Source organism: Stegostoma tigrinum, chromosome 7, assembly GCF_030684315.1.
Source record: "Stegostoma tigrinum isolate sSteTig4 chromosome 7, sSteTig4.hap1, whole genome shotgun sequence".
Lineage (NCBI taxonomy): Eukaryota > Metazoa > Chordata > Chondrichthyes > Orectolobiformes > Stegostomatidae > Stegostoma > Stegostoma tigrinum.
Window position 1 is genome coordinate 91,500,863 of NC_081360.1, and position 14,498 is coordinate 91,515,360.

The window sequence follows — 14,498 nt, forward strand, 5'->3', positions numbered from 1 at the left end:
CTAGACATGAGACAAAAGACCATGTGTTTTCATAACACCTTTTCTAGTGTGAAATAAGGCTCTGAAAAAAGCACCATCTGCTGGATACTTTAGTTATTAAAAATTTATGGACAAATGGTGAAACCGTTAAAATTGCAGACATGCCATAGGCCAGAATTTGACGGGCACAGATTTGTCAATAGATTGTCAGATTAGAACATATTACAGATTTAAGGGCGAAGACAGTGATGGGTTTGAAAACTTAAAGTAAAGAAATGCGTTGCTGGACTGGGAGACAATGTAAACAAGTGGGCACATTACTGAGGATGGGCAGGGCTTGATGCGGGTTTGGATATGGTCCGTTGCATTTTGGAAAACTTGAAGTCAGCAAGGTTAGAAGATCGGAGGCTACTCAGAAATGTGTCGGTGATTGTCTGTAGATAACGTATCCATAAGTGGGGTTCTCAATAACAGTTGAACTGTGACAGGGACCACATCATTCAATGGTGTGGAATTGATCGTTATTGGTCTTGAGGCGGTGCGGACATCTGATTAAAAGCTTTGCAATGGCACCAAATTGCTTGTTTCAGTCTCCTTGAGCCTCAGGCATTGGCCTGTAAAATGGAGAGAATCGGTGGCCAAACAACAGAGTTTACTGTCATTCTCAAATGGGCACCTCTCTTCTCCAGCTATTTCCACTGTGGTCTATCCACAGATTCTCCAGCAATAGCTTCACTTTTGAGCCGGCACCTAGTTCCACTGTCATCTATCCAGGGATAGTCCAGCAGTAACATTTGGTCTGGGTCATCTTGAAAACTCAGGCAACAAAGCAAAAAAAAAAGGCCTCCATTAAATTCAATATAATGTTGTAAAGTCAATACTAGCACCTCTTGGAATCCAACAACACTAACAAGTGAGAAGATCTATCAAGTACAATGCAATGATAGCTCCTTGACATGTATATAACGGTATTTCATGAACAATTACACACAACTAATCATTAGTTGCCAGACAGATTTTATTAGCAAGAGCCATTTCTTGATAATTAGGCACCTATTCTTTAATTCTGAATCGAAGCACATAATTTGTAAAATGCTTCATTGCTCCGGACAAACAAAATACATGCCAACATCATTTACACAACAATGAAGCTGAAGGCTCATTTGCATATTTAGTTCTAATAAAGTATCACTGTAAAAAATGACCTTATCTCCCCTTTTCAGGTGCTGGACTGCTTGCTGTGAGTTTGTAGCACTGTCTGTTAAACAATAGTTTTCATGGTTCATTTCTTTCAGTTTAAAATGTGGAATGGTCAGACGTGATAAAAGGAAAGGTATACAATAGCAGCTGATGGAATTTGAATCAAATCATAAGTAATCTTAGTAATGGTAACATGAAGCTATCACCATTGTTGTAAAAACCCATCTCGCTCATAGACATGCCTTATGGGAAGGAAATCTGCTATCCTTACCTGGTCTGGCCTATAAGTGACTCCAGATGCACAGCAATGTGTTTAACTTTTACTGCTCTGTGCAATTAATTTGGATAAATATGACATGTGGCATTTGGTTAAAAAAATGGGCAGGACCTACACAATTAAAAATAGGATCTTGGATAATGTTTTAGAACAGAGACACCTACGGGTTCAGGTACATAATTCTTTGAAGTTTGCAGAGGTGATAGCCTAGTGGTATTATCACTAGACTGTTAATCCAGAGGCCTAGATAACATTCCAGGGACCTAGTTCAAATCCTGCTACGGCAGATGGTGGAATTTGAATTCAATAAAATATCTGAAATAAAGAATCCATTGTTGGTTGTAGGGAAAAACCCATCTGATTCAAAATTGCCATCCTTACTCAGTCTGTCCTACATGTGACTCCAGACACACGGCAATATGGTTGACTCATAAGACCCCTCTGGACAATTAGGGATGGGCAATGAATGCTGCCTCACCAGTAATACCCTCATCCCATTAACAAACAGAGAAGTAGAAAATCACATATAGATAGAGTGGTTATGAAGGCAGCTGGTACATTTGCCTTCATTGCTCAGACCTTTGAGTAAAGGATTTAGGATGATAAGCTCAGGTTGTACGGGACATTGACGAGGCTTCTCCTGGAGTCCTGCGCCCAGTTCGAGTTGACCTGCTGTAGGAAGGATATTATTAAGCTTGAGAAGGTTCAGAAGAGATTTACCAAGATGTCGCTGGGAAGAGAGGATTTGAGTTATGGGGAGAGGCTGGAGAGACTGGGACATTTTTCACTGGAGCTGAGGAGGTTAAGGGGTGACCTTTCAGAGGTTTAGAAACTCGTGAGGGATATAGATAAGGTGAAAGGCAGTTGTCTTTTCCCCAGCCTGGGGCCTTTTAAGCCTCAGGAGCAGGTTAAGTGGAGAAAGATCTAAAAAAGGCATGGGGGTAGTTTTGTTTTACATAGAGAGTGGTTCATGTGTGGAATGAACTTCCAGAGCAAATGGCAGATGGAAGTACAATTTACAACATTTAAAAGATATTTGGATAAGTACATGAATAATAAATATTTGAAGGCATATGGGCCAGGCACAGGCAGATGGGACGAGTTTAGTTTTGGATTATGGTCAGCACGGACCGAGAGGTCTGTTTTCATGCTATACGACTCTATGACTCCCCTCTAAAGACGCAGCAAGCCACTTAGTTCAAAAGTAATTAAGGATGGGCAATAAATTCTGGCCTCGCTAGCGGCATACACATCCCATGATAGAATAAATACACAAGAGTAGATGCTTAAAGAGATCAATGCTGGGAACTCTAAAACTGGCCATTCTTTTTATTCACATTTTCATGGGGTCAGGGCAAATGTGTGTGACCATTCAGGCCCACAAAGGTATTCTGCACTGTTGCTGCCTCTTATTTTATGTTAAATATTTAGTCAGTCCTCTTCCCCGCTGCCAGTGCCTTCCATCAATCACCCTTCCACCTCCCATCATTCTCCCTACAGACATATGCTGACAGGCTTCTTAGGAATGATCAATGTTCTAGTTTTGCTGTCCATCCAGCTTTTTAGCATTCGCATACATTGTGTGCTTTTGGAGTCCTTGTATAAAAATAACTTGGACTTGAGCTGCTCCAATAAGCACAAATTGCCTCCTTCATGGCCACTGACCATCCCCATTCTAACAACAGTTTGAAATTGACTTTTCTTTTAACTTTATTTTAAAGTAACCTGAGCACTAGTTTACGTTTTTATGCGTGAATTCTATTTAGGTTTTGATTGAGTTGGGAGAACACCTAAATTGATTGGGCGTCAAGCCTTCAGCTGCCAAAATCCTAAACTCTCGAATTCCCTCCTGAAACCCCTCTCTGTCTCTTTCTTCTTTGTGAGTTCTTTTTTCAAAACTGACCTCTTTGACTGAGTTTTTTTGTTCTGAATATCACTTTAGCATTTCAAACTAAAGTCCGATAAATCTCCTGAGGTACCTTGGGAATAACTTACTGTGCTAAAACACAATATTAAGAGAATTTGTTGTTATTCATGTATATCTATTGCATTAACTTTCATTTTTATGCATTAGATGTTTGCCAAATTACTGTGAGCATGGAGGAGAATGTTCGCAGTCTTGGAGCACCTTTTACTGCAACTGTTCAGGAACGGGCTATAAAAGAGCGACATGTCATAATTGTAAGTAGAGCCATGTGTTCTGTTTTGTAAGTGATTCATTTTTAGCAGGCCATTGCCAAGTCAAGACGGCCTACTTAAATTTGCATTGATTTTAAAATTATAGTTCCATTTGTTTGTTTGAAGAAGAATATTTGGTTGTTACATTGTTCTGCATACCAATGTGTGACTTTCTACAACTGTAAGGAGGTGTGAGTGAGACAGGCTGCTTATCTCATCAAGTCGATAATTAACTCCATCATGAACTCTTCATGGCCTATTAAACCCTCTGAGGAAAGGTTCTGTTTAAATATTCCTTGATGGTTGAAGTAAATCAAACACACCTTCAAGAATATTCATCCTTCTCCACATCTCAATTACATGAGCACTGGCCAACTGCTCTCTGCAGGGGACACTCTCCCTCCTTCTTTCCTATGAGAGTATAAAAAAGTCTATTGTGGGTATTTGGTTATCTTTTTGTAGGCCTGAAATCACTTATTTCATTCCCAATCAATTTCTTTATCAGTGTGTTAATGAATAGAAATTCCCCCCCCACCATCTAATATATTTAGTTTTTATTTTCTTGAGGCCAATAATTTTAACCTCATGCCCTCTAATCGAGTCACAGTTTGATTCATTTGATGTGTTTCATGCAAGCTATTTTATGGTTATAATGTTTCTTTTTTGTGTGAAAGCATGAAATTCTCTCATCAGTCACAGGCTATCTGCTTCTGATCTCCATCAGTAACTTTAGGGCAGTATAGTGGTTCATCACAGCACTAAGGGCCCAGGTTCAATTCTACCCTCAAGAAACTGTCTGTGTGGGGTTTGCACATTCTCCCTGTGCCTGTGTGAGTTTCCTCCAGGTGCTCCAGTTTCCTACCACAAAGATACGCAGGTTAGGTGGATTGGCCATGTTAAATTGCCCAGAATGCCCATGGATTAGCCATGGGAATTGCAGGGTTACACGGATATTGTGGGTCTGGGTAGGATGCCTTTCAGTGGGCTTAATCAGCCAAAAGTGAGGGGAAGCAATGGCCTAGTGGACTGTCAATTCAGAGACCCAGATAATGTTTTGGGCTCGAATCCTATCACGGTAGATGGTGGAATTTGAGTTCAATAAATATCTGGAATTAAGAGTCTAATAATGACTGTGAATCCATTGTTAATTATTGGAAAAATCCATCTGGTTCACTAATGTCCTTTAGGGAAGGAAACTGCTGTCCTTACCTGGTCTGGCCCACATGTGACTCCAGACCCACAGCAATATGGTTGACTCTTAACTGCTCTCTAGGTAATTTGGGATGGGCAATAAGTGCTGCCTAGCTAGCAATGTCCTTACTCTGTGAATGAATAAAAAAAGGCCTGCTTTCACACTGTAACGATTCTATGAATCAAGAGGTACACGAAACCCTATTACTTACCATGCAAAGCTTCAAGATATCAACATCCCGCAAAAAATGTAAAAACGTTTTATGTTTCCATCAATGTAACTCCTAAAATCAATGTGAAAACATGCAGTATGTAATAGAAATGTAATGCATAGAACATAGAACATAGAACAATACAGCGCAGAACAGGCCCTTCGGCCCTCGATGTTGTGTCGACTTGTGAACTAATCTAAGCCCCTCCCCCTATGCTATCCCATCATCATCCATATGCTTGTCCAAGGACTGTTTAAATGTCCCTAATGTGGCTGAGTTAACTACATTGGCAGGTAGCGTGTTCCACACCCGTACCACTCTCTGAGTAAAGAACCTGCCTCTGACGTCTGTCTTAAATCTATCACCCCTCAATTTGTAACTATGCCCCCTTGTACAAGCTGAAGTCATCACCCTCGGAAAAAGACTCTCACTGTCCACCCTACCTAATCCTCTGATCATCTTGTATGTCTCTATTAAATCCCCTCTTAGCCTCCTTCCCCCAATCAGAACAGACCCAAGTCCCTCAGCCTTTCTTCATAGGGCCTGCGCTCCAGACCAGGTAACATCCTGGTAGATCTCCTCTGCACCTTTTCCAATGCTTCCACATCCTTCCTGTAATAGGGCGACCAGAACTGCACGCATTGCAGGGGGTATACACGTCACTGTTGTACTTTATTTCCAGCATACATCATGGTAGATTGTGATGTTTGAGGTATAACTATTTGCCAGTTTATCAAGAGTGCCAGTTGAATGAGAAGTGAGTTAATATGGATTTCAAGAGCAGTCAACCACCTTGCCTTTGATTTCCCCACCTCCAGTTCCGCCCTTCCTCCAACACCATATGCGCTCCTTCTCCTAGCCTCCAAGCACTATGTCTCTTTCCTCAACTCTCAATCTTGTTTCCTTTACATTTGTTCATGGAACATATATATCACTGGCTCGGTGAACCCTTGACAGTTCTCACACAGAAAGCCATTTGGTCCATCCTGGCTGAACTGAACAATCTCGAATGAACCTCATCATCCTTTGGTGTTCCATCGATGATATCTTTGTTTCAAATGTTTAATCCTTGAATAACAAATTTTCTATCTCAGTCAGTTAATTCCATTCTTGAAAAACCCTTTGCGTAAATAGATTGATGCCTCGCCATCTTTAAAATCGCTTGCAAATGCTTTTTAATTAGTAATTCCTCATGAAACCCAAAATAATCTTTCTCTGTTAATTTGTTCAAGACTCTTCATTGTTTGTAATTAATCTCCATGGGGTCAATTGGCTTTTCCTTTCTGTTGAATATACTTAATATCTTGATTGGAAATTCTGATGATAGAAATGCCAAAGCATAGAAAATGGAGGCAGGAGTGGGCTACTCTGCCCTTTGACCCTGGGCCACCTCCAATACAATCATGGCTGATCATACACTCAGTACCCCATTCCTGCTTTCTCTCGATTCCTTTTGAAACCTAAGAATTTTAGCCCTAAGAAATGACCAAGGGGTGAAGAAAATTATTTTGTACTGCAAATAGATAGAAAAAAATTGATTATGCAAAGACATTGGAGTCAATTTTCTGCTCCAGGATAGCAGGCTGTGGCTCAGGGTGTCTTGGGAATTAGGGATGATTGGGCAATGTGTTCTCATTATCACAAATGTCTGCACAATACTTCTCCATTATCAAACATGTCTCCCAGAGGCATTTGGTGTACAGCTCGATTGCCTGCCAAATGGAGGTGGGCAGCTATTTTAAGCAACTAAGGTGTGAAGTAGATCCAGTGTTTCTGTCTTTCCATTTGGAGTGGTTTCCATACAGACAACCAGGGGGTTGTTTGCAGCTATTCAGTCCATCTCACAAAGGCAGTAGGAGAAAAGGTGACACTACAGCAAGGGTGACATCCACACTCCAAACCCAAAGGTTTCCCATGAATCTTTGGGACCTGCATGTTTGACACCTTGACTTTATAGTTCAAATTTCTGTCTGTGAAGGCACCACCATTTTGACGTGCTCTCAATGCCACCTACATTCCTCAAATGCTCTACCTCTCCTGGTGGGGCTGTCACGGGCCGTAAAACAGCCTCCCTTTAATCAGGCCAGCGGAATTGGAAGCCCACCCACCATCTCTGATAGCATGGAAATGAGGCAATGAGGAGGACATTTCAGGGGAAACAAGTCCCTTCAGTTTAGACACCCAGCAAGTGTTAGTGTTGAGTTCCAACATAAGGGCACTGAAATGTACAGGAAGTTCCCGCCCATTAACTTTGTTTCTCTGTGGGCAGATGCTGATGCATGCTCTGAGAATTTTCAACATCTATTGTTCTTATTTCAGACGTCCAATTGCCATTAGTGTTTTGCTCCTGTCTTTGCTCTCGTTGTGTGCCAGAATGTTTCCCTGTGTTCAAACCGTGGTTTCACAACAATGTCAAAAACCTTGACTGAAAGATTCTGCTTATTTTGTTTGTCTTATTTCAGCGGTGCATGAACAGTCTTGTGAAGCTTACAAACACACAGGGAATACATCAGGTTTCTTCTTCATTGATCCAGATGGCAGCGGTCCAGTGGGACCACTCCTTGTATACTGTAACATGACAGGTAAGCTGCTTCACATTACTTTTGCTTTGAGGAGACAATAAATCAGAGCCTATAGGAAATCAAAAACACATACAAAACAAACAAAGTATTTTCCTCTATCCACCGAACACCTTTATTCTGATCTTTCTTTGCAAAGCAAGGGTAGATCGATTAAAAACCCACAATCAAAGGTATGCTTAACAAGTCAATTAGCTTTTGAAGGAAGAAACAAGAACTATATTCTTGAGCAGAGGATGGAAAAAAGGATGACTCTTCATCAGTGCTGTATTACAATATCAGAGTTGATACAGTGCTCCCAAATGGAAACTAAGTTCTCAGGATACATGAACAAGGCTAGCACATAGCAACACCAGTTCCTGAACCATTTGAGAGAGAAAGATCACTGTATCACCCTTGATTAATCTTTATGTTTTCTTTTGTGGGCTGCTTGACACATTGTGCATTTCCAAAGTTTTCTATTTTCCAGACTTTCTTTTTTGTTTACACTTAGATCTGAGTTTTTGGTCGCAACTGTTTGTCGGTTTGCAGAAATAATCCACTTCTGATTATAGGTCTTAAGGAACATTTACATTTGTTCTCATCATATATCTCCGAAAAAATTAGTATTCAATACAATAACTACACAATTCCACCTCAGAAGGGTCTGAATGTTATGTTTTATAAATAGAATTGGCAGCTGTACATCAGCCACAATACCTTGAAACTTCTAATAGAAAAATAATTGTTCATGGAACATATATATCACTGGCTCGGTGAACCATTGACAGTTCTAACACAGAAAGCCATTTGGTCCATCCTGGCTGAACTGAACAATTTGGAATGAACCTCATCATCCTTTGGCATTCCATCGATGCTATCTTTGTTTCAAATGTTTAATCCATGAATAACAGATTTTCTATCTCAGTGGGATGTAAACCATACCCAGTTAGATACATGGCCATGCAATTTAAATGTAGAAATCATGATTCCTGGTACAGGATATTCAAGTAAGGTTTGACAAATGGCAAATAACATTTGTGTCACTCAAATGCAAGACAATGACCATCTGAAACAAGTTTGACAGGTTAACTATCCTCTAGCTGAAGAAATTCCTCCGAACATCAGTTCTAAAGGGACATCCCTCATGGCAGTGCCCTCAGGAGCTAGTCTCCCCTACTCGTGGAAATATCTGCTCCACATCCACTCCTAAGGCTCTGCTCAGACTGCATTTGAAATGTTGTGAACAGTTTTGGGCTCCCATATCTAACGAAGGATGTGGTGGTGTTGGAAGGGGTGCATAGGAGGTTTACAAGAATGATCCCAGTAATTAAGAGCTTGTCATTTGGGGAGCTGTTGAGAATTCTGGGCCTGTACTGAATGGAGTTAAAAGGAAGAGGGAGGATCTGACTGAAACTTACAGAATACAGAGAAACCTGGAGGGATTGGATGTGGAGAAGATATTTCCATTTACAGGAGAGACTAGGACTTAAGGGCACAGCCATGAAAGATGATCCTTTAGAACTGAGATTACGAGGAATTTCTTGAGCTGGAGGGTAGTTAATCTATGGAACTAATTGCACAGAGGACTATAGAGGCCAAGTTGTTGCATATATTTAAGACATAGATAGATTGATTCTTGATTGGAAATGGTGTAAAGAATTACAGGCAAAAGACAAGTGAATTGGGTTGAGAAACATATCAACCATGACCGAATGGGTGAACAGATGTGATGGGCCGAATGGTCCTTCTGCTCCTATCAGCATCATGGGGTGGTGGTCAGGGGCATGTGTTTTTAAAGTTCATTCACAGGATGAGGGCACCTCTGGCTAGGCCAGCATTTATTGCCCATCCTTAATTGCCCAGAGGGCTCTTATGAGTCAACTGCATTGCTGTGGGTCTGGAGTCACAAGTAGGCCAGACCAGGTGAGGGTGGCATTTTCCTTCCCTAAAGGACATTAGTGAACCAGGTGGGTTTTTTTCCTGACAATCAACAAAGGATAAATGGTCATCATTAGATTCTTAATTCCAGATATTTATTGAATCTAAATTCCACCATCTGCCATGGCAGGATTCAAATCCAGGTCCCCAGAACATTACCTGGGCCTGTGAATTAACAATCGAGGGATAATACTACGAGGCCATTACCTCCCGCGTGTAGGGTTACCAATTACTAAGAACTGAAATCGATCCACTGATTAAATACTGTGGCTCCAAGAACAGGTCAGAGGATAGGTGTTTTGTGGCACGCAACTCAGCTCCTGACTCCTGAAAACCTGACCGTCATCTACAAGGCACATGTCAGGAGTGCAAAGGAATCCCATTTGCCTCAATAAGTACAACTCTGAGAACACTCAAGAGTTTTGATGGAATGCAGGACAAAGCAGCCTGTTTGATTCCTTCACCATTCATTACCTCCATCCCCAGTACACGGTTGCAGCACTGTGTTCCATCTACAATAAACACTGCAATAACTCAGTGAGAAAAACTCCATTAACAGCATTTTTCAAAACGACGACCTCTATCAACAAGAAGGACAAGGGCAGCAGATACTTGGGAAAATCGACATTTGCAAGTTCTCTCAGTCACACACCATCCTGATTTGGAGCTAGATTAGAACATAGAACATTACAGCACAGTACAAGCCCTTCAGCCCTCGATGTTACGCCGATCTGTGAAACCAAACTGAAGCCCATCTAACCTACACTATTCCATTGTTATCCATATATTTATCCAATGACCATTTAAATGCCCTTAAACTTGGCAAGTCTACTACTGTTGCAGGCAGGGCATTCCATACCCTTACTACTCTCTGAGTAAAGAACCTACCTCTGACATCTGTCATATATCTATCACCCATCAGTTTAAATCTATGTCCCCTCGTGCTAGCCATCTCCATCCGAGGAAAAAGGCTCTCACTGTCTATCCTATCTAATCCTCTGATCATCTTGTATGTCTCTATTAGGTCACCTCTTCACCTTCTCTCTAACAAAAACAGCCTCAAGTCCCTCAGCCTTTCCTCATAAGACCTTCCCTCCAGGCCAGGCAACATCGTGGTAAATCTCCTCTGCACCCTTTCCAATGCTTTCACATCCTTCCTATAATGCGGCAACCAGAGCTGTACGCAATACAAATTGATGTTTGTTCACGACTTCTGGGTCAAAATCTTGGAGCTCCCTTCCTTAAACTACTGTGAGTTTACCTACACCAGACCTACTAAAGCTGCTCGCCATCAACTTCTCAAAGGAAATTGGGGATGGATAATAATTGCTGGCCTAATCAGTCAACCCAAATCCCATGAACGAATCATCAAAAAGGGAACAGGCTGAGCATGCATGTGGTGATGGATTTGGTGCTATTTTCTGTAACAGGAAATGAACTACAATAGTCACACAAACATGAAATGGCTGGTTATGATTTTGACAACCTATTCACCATCAATTCCTGTGTTTTAAGTTTGGATTCTTGCCCTTGTCCCTAAACATAACCGTATTCTCAAAACAGAATTTTGGTATAGTCAGCTAAAAATTGGCTAATGAGTTTAACTGGCAGCAAGTCAAAGACGAGCTCCCCACAACTTCCAAAACAGTCCAGGCTAAACACTTAGCCTGCATCCAAAATATATCAAAATATATTGCTTTCAAAACAATGTTTCCTTCCTTTCTTATACTTTGGAGAATCATTGCTAAAGACTCCATATTAAGATTTTCCTACTTCCCATCTCAAAATGTTAAATGTCTCAATTGTATATTCAATTTAAATTTCACTGTTTAGAAAAATCAAGATTTTGAATACAACTCATTCAATTCTTAATGGGGTCAAATAATCAAAATGATGAAATATGATCATTCAAACACAGCGATTAGTGGCAAACATCCAGTACTTGCAGCTTGTGGACTATTTCCACCAGAGACCAACCTCACCCTATCTGGTTCAAAAGTTCAGTCTAGGCACCAATGACTCAAAACTTAGAATTTTTCCGAACAATTAGATCTTGATTGACTGCCACAAATATGTAACCCAGTAAAACTTAAATTATGAGAGTTGATGCTCAATCTGTGGCCTAATTATTTGGTTTCCATAAGATATAGATAGACGATCAGGTGGTCAGTTCATCTTCCGCTGTTGTCTTCTTCAATAGCTGACCATGTTGTCTCATTCTTTCATCTTGAAATGTAGTTATGGCAGCAATAGCACCCAGTACAATGAGCGCCACACTGAAATAGATTTCTGTTTCTTGCCTTGCTCTGCACACACTTTCTGTGTCAGTTTACTCATATGTGGACCCAAATAGTTGTTGTCTGTTTCATTGGAGTCATGCTGACAATGATGACTCTTTTCTGGTGTTACCACCACAAAATCTGAGCTATCGTTGTTCATCCTCAAGATCACATACTAGGACATGCACAGCATTGGAGTAAATGCTGTTCTGGTGTTCATTAAGTCAAGTTTCTACATGCCACAGCTATGTGTTCTTAGGCCTCTAATGCTTGTATTATCTTCCTTAAAAACAAACAGAAGATAAAACCTGGACAGTAATTCAGCACAACAATACTGAGCTAACGAAAGTGAGAGGTTCCAGTGCAGAAAAGCCTTACCTTGTGCAGCTAAACTACAATGCTAGCATGGAACAGCTTCGAGCCATGATTAACAGCATGGACTATTGTGAGCAGAAAGTGGCTTATCACTGCAAGAAGTCACGCCTTTTAAACACGCCAGGTAGGTACTTGCACCACAAATTATAAAACTAATTATGCTCGAGCATTGATGTTTAAAAGTCAGTCTCTTTCTTCTCATTTTTATGATTAAGTGATGCCTACAATAAAATTAGCTTCAGTCAAAAGTTTGACATTGTTTGACACTGGAGTGTCACGTCCTACAGTGTTATCCTATGAAACTGGGAGCCTTTCTAAATGATACATAATGATTGCCTTAAAAAATGTCTTGATGGTAGGAGAGTGTAAGAATTGAGCAAATTATTGTGTGATCTGTTGTTTTGCAATTAGATATTAATTGAATGCTAGCTATTTTGGTACACCTAAAGTGACAAATGCAACATATGTGTTAGATATTTGCATTCTACTCACAAGTTAACATATGAGATTTGCAGCAGTCACAATTAGTTTACTCCTTTGTTTTATTGTAATCCTTGTAGATTCACGTCCAAACTTCCATATGACCTTCCTTAACACAATGGGCCAGACCAAGGCCTCCATACGCAGGGCATGAAAGATGCATCTGCATAACTTAACTTTCTGGTACATCCATTGTTAATAATTGGAATGTCAATGCTTCAATTGATGAGTTGAAAGCAAGGTGAAATTTATTGCTTCGACATTTAAAAAATAAACAAGCGTAGTTACAGCAAAATAAGTCTACCAAGTCAACAAACGACAATGCAAACAAAATCCCATGAAAGAGTCTGTTAAAAAAAGTGATGAGAATCATGATGGGGTATATGACCTAGGTATATAAGATTATGGAGGAGTATGGACAGGGTGAATAGAGAGCAGCTGTTTCCCTTGTTTGAGGCATCAATCACAAGAGGGCATTGTTTTAGGGCGAGGGGTAGGAGTTTCAGAGGGGATTTCGGAACAAAAAGCCTTTTTCACTTCGCAGCTGGTGGGAATCTGGAATGCACTTCCTAGTAAGGTAGTGGAAGCTGGAAATGTAACAATCTTTAAATAAATAATTTGGATGGGTATTTCAAATATTATAACATTCAAGGAAATGGGCCAAGTGCAGAAAATGAGTGCGGCTTTCGAGGTTGTTCTGTCAGTGTAGATTCAACGGGTCAAAGTGCTTTTTCTACGCTGTATGAATCTATGAGAATTTTTGAATAATTGTAACTTTTACTGACAAAGCAAGATTATTTTTCCAGCAAAATACAATCAGTAAAGGACAGTTGCATTTTGCAAATTATGATTGCAAATCAATCCAAGTCACCTCCCACACCACTAAGTAGCAAATATAATTACAATAATGTAGAAAGAATAACAATCACAGCATAAGGATGTATACTTGAATTAAGTGAAGACTCAATCATTGTTGAGCTGCCTGTGTATTTCTTTGCCAGTAGCAGTCCTGTGCTGTAGTCAGTGTTAATAATAGGAATTTTTCATCTGAGATAATTGCTTTAATTCTTTGGTTGTCAAAACCAATTAGTTTTTTTTCCTACCATTATTTGGTCATAGTTTTTCTGACACTGTCATTTCAACAAGTTCAAATGTTTGTTCCTGACTTATAATGTTACACATTGTTCTTAGCTTTACCAAAATTAGACAGAATAGTTTAAATGGATCTCAAAACCATGAAAATGTCTCCTTTTATTGTTTAGGGAAATGTGCCAGCTTATTTTATTATTATAGAACTAACTTATTATGTTACTAGACTACATTATTATACATAATTATAATCAATCATAATACCATATGACAACAAAATAGCGAATTGTACTTATATAACCTTTTGTAGAAAGCAGCTGCTAAGGAGGATTGTGAAACTTAATATGTTATTGAGCCATTTTTTCTTATATTTGTTGATTTGATGTGAGTGTCACTGACTGGCTAACATTTATTGCCCGCAGGAGAGTTAATAGTCAACCACATTGCCGTGGGTCTGAATTCACATATTCGTCAGACCAGCCAAGGATGACAGATTCCCTTTATTGAAGGACATCAGTGAAGCAGATGGGTTTTCATGAAAATTGATACATGCTTTCCATTTGTCCAACTTTTTATTAAATCAAATAATCTTCTATGGTGGGATTCAAATTTGTGATCTGAGAACATTATCCTGAATTCTGGATATTAGCTCAGTGACATTACCATGACAACTATTTGGAAATATTAGGACCCGTAATTGAATGGTTGGTCAAAGAAGTAAGTTTCAAGAGAGTAGAGT

The 14,498-nt window shown here is 39.9% G+C and overlaps 1 protein-coding gene across 3 annotated transcripts in view; it reads left to right on the forward strand.

Annotated features, from left to right (window-relative positions):
• LOC125454282 (contactin-associated protein-like 5) overlaps nt 1-14,498 on the forward strand; it is an 821,154-nt gene that overhangs the window by 442,538 nt on the left and 364,118 nt on the right. For all 3 annotated transcript variants that reach the window (XM_059647522.1, XM_059647523.1, XM_059647524.1), the window contains 3 exons: nt 3,531-3,637; nt 7,500-7,619; nt 12,114-12,314. In XM_059647522.1, the coding sequence (XP_059503505.1) occupies nt 3,531-3,637; nt 7,500-7,619; nt 12,114-12,314 (428 nt within the window). The remainder of the gene's footprint in view (nt 1-3,530; nt 3,638-7,499; nt 7,620-12,113; nt 12,315-14,498) is intronic.